Genomic DNA, 12733 nt, shown 5'->3' on the forward strand with positions numbered 1-12733 from the left:
TATCATCTAGAGCAGTGGTCCCCAACCTTTTTTGCACCAAGGACCGGTTTCATGCAAGACAATTTTCCCAGGGACCGGTTGAGGGGGAGGGGGCGGAGTTCTGGGGCGGGGCTTAGGGGGTGGGCAGGACTGACTGATTCACGCGCATAACAAAACACAAGGTGCATAATAAAATATATAACACTATATAATGACTATATAAACTGACTATGGTCTCTGCTGCACTGTACCGTATTTTTTGCCCTATAAGACGCACCTAGGTTTTAGAGGAGAATAAGAAAAAAATATTTTTCATTACACCTCAGGTCAGACCAGCAATCAGACCCCCAATGTTAATCAGACCTCAGATTAGACCCCCAATGGCTTAGATCAACCACCAAACCTTTAGCCATCTATCAGCCCCCAATGTCAGCCATAAGCCCCCCATGTCAGCCATAAGCCCCCCCATTAGCCCCTCATGTCAGCCATAAGCCCCCCATGTCAGCCATAAGCCCCCATTAGCCCTTCATGTCAGCCATAAGCCCCCCATTAGCCCCTCATGTCAGCCATAAGCCCCCCATTAGCCCCTCATGTCAGCCATAAGCCCCCATTAGCCCTTCATGTCAGCCATAAGCCCCCCATGTCAGCCATAAGCCCCCCCATTAGCCCCTCATGTCAGCCATAAGCCCCCCTCCAATGTCAGCCATAAGCCCCCCATTAGCCCTTCATGTCAGCCATAAGCCCCCCATTAGCCCTTCATGTCAGCCAGCCCATAAGCCCCCCATGTCAGCCAGCCCATAAGCCCCCCATGTCAGCCAGCCCATAAGCCCCCCATGTCAGCCAGCCCATAAGCCCCCATGTCAGCCAGCCCATAAGCCCCCCATGTCAGCCAGCCCATAAGCCCCCCATGTCAGCCAGCCCATAAGCCCCCCCATGTCAGCCAGCCCATAAGCCCCCCCATGTCAGCCAGCCCATAAGCCCCCCCATGTCAAACAGCCCATAAGCCCCCCATGTCCCCCAGGTCAGCCATCAGTGCAAATAAAATAAAAAATAAAATAAAAAAACACTTACCTCTCCTGCTCACCATCGCGATCCTCTTCCTTCTGCTGTCGGCTGGCTGTGTATAGCGGCGCACAGCGTGAGGTCACAGAGCGACCTCACGCTGTGCGCAGCCCTGCACAGCCGATAGCCGAGCCGAGGACCAGGAAGCGGTGAGTACAGATCCTTCACCGCTCTCTGGTCCTTCTGTACTAATGAAGCGCTTCCATAATGGAAGCGCTTCATTAGTACAGAGCCTGATCGCCGCGGCCCGGCTGACAATCTTCCACGGCCCGGTCCTGGACACATCACTGACCGCTCACACCTATCATCTAGAGGACACATCACTGACCGCTCACACCTATCATCTAGAGGACACATCACTGACCGCTCACACCTATCATCTAGAGGACACATCACTGACCGCTCACACCTATCATCTAGAGGACACATCACTGATCGCTCACACCTATCATCTAGAGGACACATCACTGATCGCTCACACCCATCATCTAGAGGACACATCACTGGCCGCTCACACCTAGAGGACACATCACTGGCCGCTCACACCTATCATCTAGAGGACACATCACTGATCGCTCACACCTATCATCTAGAGGACACATCACTGATCGCTCACACCTATCATCTAGAGGACACATCACTGATCGCTCACACCTATCATCTAGAGGACACATCACTGACCGCTCACACCTATCATCTAGAGGACACATCACTGATCGCTCACACCTATCATCTAGAGGACACATCACTGATCGCTCACACCCATCATCTAGAGGACACATCACTGGCCGCTCACACCTAGAGGACACATCACTGGCCGCTCACACCTATCATCTAGAGGACACATCACTGATCGCTCACACCTATCATCTAGAGGACACATCACTGATCGCTCACACCTATCATCTAGAGGACACATCACTGGCCGCTCACACCTAGAGGACACATCACTGGCCGCTCACACCTATCATCTAGAGGACACATCACTGATCGCTCACACCTATCATCTAGAGGACACATCACTGGCCGCTCACACCCATCATCTAGAGGACACATCACTGATCGCTCACACCTATCATCTAGAGGACACATCACTGACCGCTCACACCTATCATCTAGAGGACACATCACTGATCGCTCACACCTATCATCTAGAGGACACATCACTGATCGCTCACACCTATCATCTAGAGGACACATCACTGATCGCTCACATCCATCATCTAGAGGACACATCACTGACCGCTCACACCTATCATCTAGAGGACACATCACTGATCGCTCACACCTATCATCTAGAGGACACATCACTGGCCGCTCACATCCATCATCTAGAGGACACATCACTGATCGCTCACATCCATCATCTAGAGGACACATCACTGACCGCTCACACCTATCATCTAGAGGACACATCACTGATCGCTCACACCTATCATCTAGAGGACACATCACTGATCGCTCACACCTATCATCTAGAGGACACATCACTGGCCGCTCACACCTATCATCTAGAGGACACATCACTGATCGCTCACACCTATCATCTAGAGGACACATCACTGATCGCTCACACCTATCATCTAGAGGACACATCACTGGCCGCTCACACCTAGAGGACACATCACTGGCCGCTCACACCTATCATCTAGAGGACACATCACTGATCGCTCACACCTATCATCTAGAGGACACATCACTGGCCGCTCACACCCATCATCTAGAGGACACATCACTGATCGCTCACACCTATCATCTAGAGGACACATCACTGGCCGCTCACACCTATCATCTAGAGGACACATCACTGACCGCTCACACCTATCATCTAGAGGACACATCACTGATCGCTCACACCTATCATCTAGAGGACACATCACTGATCGCTCACATCCATCATCTAGAGGACACATCACTGACCGCTCACACCTATCATCTAGAGGACACATCACTGATCGCTCACACCTATCATCTAGAGGACACATCACTGGCCGCTCACACCCATCATCTAGAGGACACATCACTGATCGCTCACACCTATCATCTAGAGGACACATCACTGGCCGCTCACACCTATCATCTAGAGGACACATCACTGATCGCTCACACCTATCATCTAGAGGACACATCACTGATCGCTCACATCCATCATCTAGAGGACACATCACTGACCGCTCACACCCATCATCTAGAGGACACATCACTGACCGCTCACACCTATCATCTAGAGGACACATCACTGACCGCTCACACCTATCATCTAGAGAACACATCACTGACTGCTCACATTAAGGGCTCATTCAGACGGCCGTATGCTGTCCGCAAAAATACTGAATGCTATCCGTTTTTTTGCGGATCCGCAAAAAACGGATCTGCAAAAAAACGGATAGCATTCAGTATTTTTGCGGACCCATAGACTTCAATGGGGCCATGTCCTGATTTTCACGGACAAGTATAGGACATGTTTCATTTTTTTTGCGGATCCGCAAAAAAACGGATAGCATTCAGTATTTTTGCGGACAGCATACGGCCGTCTGAATGAGCCCTAACCCTGTATTCCCCGAGCCCTCTCCATTCCGTGGAGGACTGTCTTTTTGCTCCAATTACACGGTGCTCAGCAGAGACCCTCATGACCAGCTCCCCAACTTCACAGACGCCAAGAAAATAGATTTCTCAACCAGATGAGGTCAAAAGAATTTTTTAATAATTAAATAAAACATAAAATAAACTTTCCCTTCTAAAAATAAGCTGTGGGAGTCCAGCGCCCCCCGTGTGCGGCAGAGGGAAGGCGCGGGCAGGCCTAGAAGTGTAGCGCCTCCTATTTACATATGTGGCTGTACTCGGGGCCCCGGGCTCTGTGTCACCTCCTCTTCTCCTTCACGTTGTAGAACAGAACCAGAGGCGCTGGCTGAAAGACAGAAAGCAGAGGTTATGGAAGCCCGGAGAGGGTGGAGCTGAGGGCGGGGTCATACACTGGAGCAGGGCCACTTACCTTCCCATACCAATGTGTCAGCCACAGCTGCTTCATGGTCATGTGATCTGGGAGGAGCTTGTTGTCAAACATCAGATGAACCTAAGGAGAGACATCAATGTGGGGGTCAGATGACTTCCGATTACAGAGGTCGCCCGTCACCGTGTGCGCACCCTCGCTGGATGTCACCATAGAACGTGTCGGCTCCAGTATTACACACCGATTACCTGCAGTAATGAGGCACCAAGCCGGTGAGCAAGGACTCTGCGCAGGTGGCTGATCTCTGAGCGGACCGAACATCTGACATACTTCTGCTGTGCAGAGACATCACAAGGTCACAAAGGGGAGAGGGAGAAGGAAAAAGGTGGGAGCGAGAAAGGGACAACACTTACCTGCAGAATTAACTTCTTCTTATCCTTGCCAGATCTGTAAAAACAGGCAGACATGTAAGAACTGGAAGCCCCTCCATCTCTACGTGGCAGCTGCCAGTTCTCCCATCACACCATGGTCATTGGTGCAGCCCTCCCACCCCCTCCTCTCTGGTAGCGGCCAGCCCTCCCACCTCCTCCTCCTCTCTCTGGTAGCGGCCAGCCCTCCCACCTCCTCCTCCCTCTGGTAGCGGCCAGCCCTCCCACCTCCTCCTCTCTCTGGTAGCGGCCAGCCCTCCCACCTCCTCCTCCTCCTCCTCTCTCTGGTAGCGGCCAGCCCTCCCACATCCTCCTCCTCTCTCTGGTAGCGGCCAGCCCTCCCACATCCTCCTCCTCCTCTCTCTGGTAGCGGCCAGCCCTCCCACATCCTCCTCCTCCTCTCTCTGGTAGCGGCCAACCCTCCCACCTCCTCCTCTCTCTGGTGGCGGCCAACCCTCCCACCTCCTCCTCCTCTCTCTGGTAGCAGCCAGCCAGCCCTCCCACCTCCTCCTCCTCTCTCTGGTAGCGGCCAGCCAGCCCTCCCACCTCCTCCTCCTCTCTCTGGTAGCGGCCAGCCAGCCCTCCCACCTCCCTCCTTTATCTGGTAGCGGCCAGCCAGCCCTCCCACCTCCCTCCTTTATCTGGTAGCGGCCAGCCAGCCCTCCCACCTCCCTCCTTTATCTGGTAGCGGCCAGCCCTCCCACCTCCCTCCTTTATCTGGTAGCGGCCAGCCCTCCCACCTCCCTCCTCTCTCTGGTAGCGGCCAGCCCTCCCACCTCCCTCCTCTCTCTGGTAGCGGCCAGCCCTCCCACCTCCCTCCTCTCTCTGGTAGCGGCCAGCCCTCCCACCTCCCTCCTCTCTCTGGTAGCGCCCAGCCCTCCCACCTCCCTCCTCTCTCTGGTAGCGCCCAGCCCTCCCACCTCCATCCTCTCTCTGGTAGCGCCCAGCCCTCCCACCTCCCTCCTCTCTCTGGTAGCGCCCAGCCCTCCCACCTCCTACACCCCCCACTCGGCCTCCTCTCTGGCGGCCATATTTTGCCTCCCCCACTATGGTGTATATATCCAGTTACCCAGTTTTCTCCAGGCATAGACTGACGTATTCATCGTTCCTGTAATAGTGTGATGTGCTCTGAGAGACAGCCAGAGATAGAGACAGCCGAGAGACATCCACCACTGGATCTAAACACAGAGAGGATAAATGTCTGCCGTTATACCACAGGTCACAGAGGGAGGGGAACATGGCTACAAGATGCTGCGACTATGTGAAAATTGTAGAGAAAATGGGCAAGAGGGGCTTGGATGGCCCCTAGGCTGGGGTCACACTCACCCTCCACAGTACTGGTCTGCAGGACACGCTCCAGGCCACGTGACTGATAGAACTCACGAATCCTGTGATCTTCATCTGAAAAGACATCAGTAAAGAAAGTGTCATCATGTCTGACCAACAGCAGGAGAAGGGGCAGAAAGCTGGCGAGGGCGAGCGAGCGCAGGGCGGGCAAAGCTGGCGAGGGCGAGCGAGCGCAGGGCGGGCAAAGCTGGCGAGGGGGCGAGCGAGCGCAGGGCGGGCAAAGCTGGCGAGGGCGAGCGAGCGCAGGGCGGGCAAAGCTGGCGAGGGCGAGCGAGCGCAGGGCGGGCAAAGCTGGCGAGGGCGAGCGAGCGCAGGGCGGGCAAAGCTGGCGAGGGCGGGCGAAGCTGGCGAGGGCGGGCAAAGCTGGCGAGGGCGGGCAAAGCTGGCGAGGGCGGGCAAAGCTGGCGAGGGCGGGCAAAGCTGGCGAGGGCGGGCAAAGCTGGCGAGGGCGGGCAAAGCTGGCGAGGGCGGGCAAAGCTGGCGAGGGCGGGCAAAGCTGGCGAGGGCGGGCAAAGCTGGCGAGGGCGGGCAAAGCTGGCGAGGGCGGGCAAAGCTGGCGAGGGCGGGCAAAGCTGGCGAGGGCGGGCAAAGCTGGCGAGGGCGGGCAAAGCTGGCGAGGGCGGGCAAAGCTGGCGAGGGCGGGCAAAGCTGGCGAGGGCGGGCAAAGCTGGCGAGGGCGGGCAAAGCTGGCGAGGGCGGGCAAAGCTGGCGAGGGCGGGCAAAGCTGGCGAGGGCGGGCAAAGCTGGCGAGGGCGGGCAAAGCTGGCGAGGGCGGGCAAAGCTGGCGAGGGCGGGCAAAGCTGGCGAGGGCGGGCAAAGCTGGCGAGGGCGGGCAAAGCTGGCGAGGGCGGGCAAAGCTGGCGAGGGCGGGCAAAGCTGGCGAGGGCGGGCAAAGCTGGCGAGGGCGGGCAAAGCTGGCGAGGGCGGGCAAAGCTGGCGAGGGCGGGCAAAGCTGGCGAGGGCGGGCAAAGCTGGCGAGGGCGGGCAAAGCTGGCGAGGGCGGGCAAAGCTGGCGAGGGCGAGCGCAGGGCGGGCAAAGCTGGCGAGGGCGGGCAAAGCTGGCGAGGGCGAGCGAGCGCTGGGCAGGCAAAGCAGGCGACGGCGAGCGAGCGCTGGGAAGGTCAGAAGACGACAATGAGCGGGTCAGGGGGGAAAGCAGGCCACACGTGGTACTCACTCTCCTGCAGCCGGGGCACCAGCTTGTACACGATGTCCTGCATGACGCGGTCCAGTTTCAGGTTGAGCAGCGGTTGGGTTTCATGGATCTTGATGTTGCACAGCGGGCAGTACTTACTGGTCTGTAGGTACTTCACTATGCAGCTCTTGCAGACTGGGAGGAAACAAGGCGGAGTCACAACAAACCCCACCCACAAGAAGTTCACGTGCGTTACAGTATAATACGGGGGTGATGGGGGGGGGGGGGGGGGGGGATAGTAAAGTACTTACACCTGGGTGACGGGGGGTTAGTAAAGTACTTACACCTGGGTGACGGGGGGGGGGGGGGGACGGGGGGGGGTTAGTAAAGTACTTACACCTGGGTGACGGGGGGTTAGTAAAGTACTTACACCTGGGTGACGGGGGGGGTTAGTAAAGTACTTACACCTGGGTGACGGGGGGTTAGTAAAGTACTTACACCTGGGTGACGGGGGGGGTTAGTAAAGTACTTACACCTGGGTGACGGGGGGTTAGTAAAGTACTTACACCTGGGTGACGGGGGGTTAGTAAAGTACTTACACCTGGGTGACGGGGGGAAGTTAGTAAAGTACTTACACCTGGGTGACGGGGGGGGGGTTAGTAAAGTACTTACACCTGGGTGACGGGGGGTTAGTAAAGTACTTACACCTGGGTGACGGGGGGGGGGGGGGGGACGGGGGGGGGTTAGTAAAGTACTTACACCTGGGTGACGGGGGGTTAGTAAAGTACTTACACCTGGGTGACGGGGGGGGTTAGTAAAGTACTTACACCTGGGTGACGGGGGGGTTAGTAAAGTACTTACACCTGGGTGACGGGGGGGGGTTAGTAAAGTACTTACACCTGGGTGACGGGGGGTTAGTAAAGTACTTACACCTGGGTGACGGGGGGTTAGTAAAGTACTTACACCTGGGTGACGGGGGGAAGTTAGTAAAGTACTTACACCTGGGTGACGGGGGGGGGGGGGGTTAGTAAAGTACTTACACCTGGGTGACGGGGGGGGGTTAGTAAAGTACTTACACCTGGGTGACGGGGGGGGTTAGTAAAGTACTTACACCTGGGTGACGGGGGGGGTTAGTAAAGTACTTACACCTGGGTGACGGGGGGGGGGTTAGTAAAGTACTTACACTTGGGTGACGGGGGGGGTTAGTAAAGTACTTACACCTGGGTGACGGGGGGGGGGGGTTAGTAAAGTACTTACACGTGTGCAGACACTCGGTGATGGTGGTGGCGTCTATGAAGTATCCGGCGCACAGGTAACACACAATGTGCTCGTTCAGCTCCTTGATTTTAACCTTCACCACTTCCTGCAGAGAAAACGCCATAAGAAGGATATAAACGGGGGTAGTAGTAGTACAGGAGGACATGACGGGGGTAGTAGTAGTACAGGAGGACATGACGGGGGTAGTAGTAGTACAGGAGGACATGGCGGGGGTAGTAGTAGTACAGGAGGACATGGCGGGGGTAGTAGTAGTACAGGAGGAAATGACGGGGGTAGTAGTAGTACAGGAGGACATGACGGGGGTAGTAGTAGTACAGGAGGACATGACGGGGGTAGTAGTAGTACAGGAGGACATGACGGGGGTAGTAGTAGTACAGGAGGACATGACGGGGGTAGTAGTAGTACAGGAGGACATGACGGGGGTAGTAGTAGTACAGGAGGACATGACGGGGGTAGTAGTAGTACAGGAGGACATGACGGGGGTAGTAGTAGTACAGGAGGACATGACGGGGGTAGTAGTAGTACAGGAGGACATGACGGGGGTAGTAGTAGTACAGGAGGACATGACGGGTGTAGTAGTAGTACAGGAGGACATGACGGGGGTAGTAGTAGTACAGGAGGACATGACGGGGGTAGTAGTAGTACAGGAGGACATGACGGGGGTAGTAGTAGTACAGGAGGACATGACGGGGGTCGTAGTAGTACAGGAGGACATGACGGGGGTCGTAGTACAGGAGGACATGACGGGGGTCGTAGTACAGGAGGACATGACGGGGGTAGTAGTAGTACAGGAGGACATGACGGGGGTAGTAGTAGTACAGGAGGACATGACGGGGGTAGTAGTAGTACAGGAGGACATGACGGGGGTCGTAGTAGTACAGGAGGACATGACGGGGGTCGTAGTAGTACAGGAGGACATGACGGGGGTAGTAGTAGTACAGGAGGACATGACGGGGGTAGTAGTAGTACAGGAGGACATGACGGGGGTAGTAGTAGTACAGGAGGACATGGCGGGGGTAGTAGTAGTACAGGAGGACATGACGGGGGTAGTAGTACAGGAGGACATGGCGGGGGTAGTAGTAGTACAGGAGGACATGACGGGGGTAGTAGTACAGGAGGACATGACGGGGGTAGTAGTAGTACAGGAGGAAATGACGGGGGTAGTAGTAGTACAGGAGGACATGACGGGGGTGGTAGTAGTACAGGAGGACATGACGGGGGTAGTAGTAGTACAGGAGGACATGACGGGGGTCGTAGTAGTACAGGAGGACATGACGGGGGTAGTAGTAGTACAGGAGGACATGACGGGGGTAGTAGTAGTACAGGAGGACATGACGGGGGTCGTAGTACAGGAGGACATGACGGGGGTAGTAGTAGTACAGGAGGACATGACGGGGGTAGTAGTAGTACAGGAGGACATGACGGGGGTAGTAGTAGTACAGGAGGACATGACGGGGGTAGTAGTAGTACAGGAGGACATGACGGGGGTAGTAGTAGTACAGGAGGACATGACGGGGGTAGTAGTAGTACAGGAGGACATGACGGGGGTGGTAGTAGTACAGGAGGACATGACGGGGGTAGTAGTAGTACAGGAGGACATGACGGGGGTAGTAGTAGTACAGGAGGACGTGGCGGGGGTAGTAGTAGTACAGGAGGACATGACGGGGGTCGTAGTAGTACAGGAGGACATGACGGGGGTCGTAGTAGTACAGGAGGACATGACGGGGGTAGTAGTAGTACAGGAGGACATGACGGGGGTAGTAGTAGTACAGGAGGACATGACGGGGGTCGTAGTAGTACAGGAGGACATGACGGGGGTAGTAGTAGTACAGGAGGACATGGCGGGGTAGTAGTAGTACAGGAGGACATGGCGGGGGTAGTAGTAGTACAGGAGGACATGACGGGGGTAGTAGTAGTACAGGAGGACATGACGGGGGTAGTAGTAGTACAGGAGGACATGACGGGGGTAGTAGTAGTACAGGAGGACATGACGGGGGTGGTAGTAGTACAGGAGGACATGACGGGGGTGGTAGTAGTACAGGAGGACATGACGGGGGTCGTAGTAGTACAGGAGGACATGACGGGGGTCGTAGTAGTACAGGAGGACATGACGGGGGTAGTAGTAGTACAGGAGGACATGACGGGGGTCGTAGTAGTACAGGAGGACATGACGGGGGTCGTAGTAGTACAGGAGGACATGACGGGGGTAGTAGTAGTACAGGAGGACATGACGGGGGTCGTAGTACAGGAGGACATGACGGGGGTAGTAGTAGTACAGGAGGACATGACGGGGGTAGTAGTAGTACAGGAGGACATGACGGGGGTAGTAGTAGTACAGGAGGACATGACGGGGGTAGTAGTACAGGAGGACATGACGGGGGTAGTAGTACAGGAGGACATGACGGGGGTAGTAGTAGTACAGGAGGACATGACGGGGGTAGTAGTAGTACAGGAGGACATGACGGGGGTAGTAGTACAGGAGGACATGACGGGGGTAGTAGTACAGGAGGACATGACGGGGGTAGTAGTAGTACAGGAGGACATGACGGGGGTAGTAGTACAGGAGGACATGACGGGGGTAGTAGTACAGGAGGACATGACGGGGGTAGTAGTAGTACAGGAGGACATGACGGGGGTAGTAGTACAGGAGGACATGACGGGGGTAGTAGTAGTACAGGAGGACATGACGGGGGTAGTAGTACAGGAGGACATGACGGGGGTAGTAGTAGTACAGGAGGACATGACGGGGGTAGTAGTAGTACAGGAGGACATGACGGGGGTAGTAGTAGTACAGGAGGACATGACGGGGGTAGTAGTACAGGAGGACATGACGGGGGTAGTAGTAGTACAGGAGGACATGACGGGGGTAGTAGTAGTACAGGAGGACATGACGGGGGTAGTAGTAGTACAGGAGGACATGACGGGGGTCGTAGTACAGGACACACAGCCGCAGGGGGCACGGGGTCACGCCGCCCCTCACCTCATTCCTCAGCGGGTCCATCTTGTACACAGACTGGAGCTGGTTTCGAAGCCGCATCGCGATCACCATCGGTCCTTGTGAAGTCGCCATTTTCCCGCCTGTGATGTCACTTCCGGGGACTTCACCGTCAGTCATGGCTTGGAGCGGTTACTATGGAGACAAGTCACCTGGCGGCCGCACAGATCACGTGACTCTGCTTAGTGGGTTGTCCTATCTTGTGGACGAGGCCGTGTTCCGCCGCTAGAGGTCAGTGATGAGTCCTGGTGATCGGGATCAGTGACGTCATCCGGGCGGGAAAAAGGTCGGTACAGAGTCAGAGCCTGCTGCAAGGAAACTGCGAGACCGGTGACATCATCACTTCACTTCTAGCAAATAGTGCCCCCACACAGTAGTTATTCCCCCTTAGTGCCCCCACACAGTAGTTATTCCCCCTTAGTGCCCCCACACAGTAGTTATACCCCCTTAGTGCCCCCACACAGTAGTTATTCCCCCTTAGTGCCCCCACACAGTAGTTATTCCCCCTTAGTGCCCCCACACAGTAGTTATTCCTCCTTAGTGCCCCCACACAGTAGTTATTCCCCCTTAGTGCCCCCACACAGTAGTTATTCCCCCTTAGTGCCCCCACACAGTAGTTATTCCCCCTTAGTGCCCCCACACAGTAGTTATTCCTCCTTAGTGCCCCCACACAGTAGTTATTCCCCCTTAGTGCCCCCACACAGTAGTTATTCCCCCTTAGTGCCCCCACACAGTAGTTATTCCCCCTTAGTGCCCCCACACAGTAGTTATTCCCCCTTAGTGCCCCCACACAGTAGTTATTCCCCCTTAGTGCCCCCACACAGTAGTTATTCCCCCTTAGTGCCCCCACACAGTAGTTATTCCCCCTTAGTGCCCCCACACAGTAGTTATTCCCCCTTAGTGCCCCCACACAGTAGTTATTCCCCCTTAGTGCCCCCACACAGTAGTTATTCCCCCTTAGTGCCCCCACACAGTAGTTATTCCCCCTTAGTGCCCCCACACAGTAGTTATTCCCCCTTAGTGCCCCCACACAGTAGTTATTCCCCCTTAGTGCCCCCACACAGTAGTTATTCCCCCTTAGTGCCCCCACACAGTAGTTATTCCCCCTTAGTGCCCCCACACAGTAGTTATTCCCCCTTAGTGCCCCCACACAGTAGTTATTCCCCCTTAGTGCCCCCACACAGTAGTTATTCCCCCTTAGTGCCCCCACACAGTAGTTATTCCCCCTTAGTGCCCCCACACAGTAGTTATACCTCCTTAGTGCCCCCACACAGTAGTTATACCTCCTTAGTGCCACAAACAGTAGTTATTCCCCCTTAGTGCCCCCACACAGTAGTTATTCCCCCTTAGTGCCCCACACAGTAGTTATTCCCCCTTAGTGCCCCCACACAGTAGTTATTCCCCCTTAGTGCCCCCACACAGTAGTTATTCCCCCTTAGTGCCCCCACACAGTAGTTATTCCCCCTTAGTGCCCCCACACAGTAGTTATTCCCCCTTAGTGCCCACACACAGTAGTTATACCCCCTTAGTGCCCCCACACAGTAGTTATTCCCCCTTAG

At 55.6% G+C, this 12733-nt stretch overlaps 1 protein-coding gene across 2 annotated transcripts; it reads right to left on the reverse strand.

Moving 5' to 3' along the window:
- Positions 1-3729: 3729 nt before the first annotated feature.
- Positions 3730-11279, reverse strand: PCGF1 (polycomb group ring finger 1). 2 transcript variants are annotated; one of them, XM_040420614.1, is made up of 9 exons: positions 11160-11279; positions 8159-8264; positions 6944-7096; positions 5746-5820; positions 5489-5597; positions 4405-4438; positions 4240-4323; positions 4034-4114; positions 3730-3949 (listed from the first exon to the last, which is right to left on the reverse strand). In XM_040420614.1, the coding sequence occupies exons 1-9, from the start codon at positions 11247-11249 to the stop codon at positions 3902-3904; spliced, it is 780 nt and encodes a 259-aa protein (XP_040276548.1). In that variant the 5' UTR covers positions 11250-11279; the 3' UTR covers positions 3730-3901. The 2 variants fall into 2 exon arrangements, with proteins under 2 accessions (XP_040276548.1, XP_040276547.1); XM_040420613.1 differs by having other exon boundaries at positions 4240-4326.
- Positions 11280-12733: the final 1454 nt, after the last annotated feature.

Source organism: Bufo bufo, chromosome 2 (genome assembly GCF_905171765.1).
Source record: "Bufo bufo chromosome 2, aBufBuf1.1, whole genome shotgun sequence".
Taxonomy (NCBI): domain Eukaryota; kingdom Metazoa; phylum Chordata; class Amphibia; order Anura; family Bufonidae; genus Bufo; species Bufo bufo.

Excerpts from the sequence above, each read along its gene's own strand:
- PCGF1 (XM_040420613.1), bottom strand. The coding sequence starts at position 11,249 with ATGGCGACTTCACAAGGACCGATGGTGATCGCGATGCGGCTTCGAAAC. Across the intron at positions 7,097-8,158 it reads CACCGAGTGTCTGCACACGT|TCTGCAAGAGCTGCATAGTG; the intron begins GTAAGTACTTTA and ends GTTTCCTCCCAG. Across the intron at positions 4,439-5,488 it reads CTATGCCTGGAGAAAACTGG|ATCTGGCAAGGATAAGAAGA; the intron begins GTAACTGGATAT and ends CTGTTTTTACAG.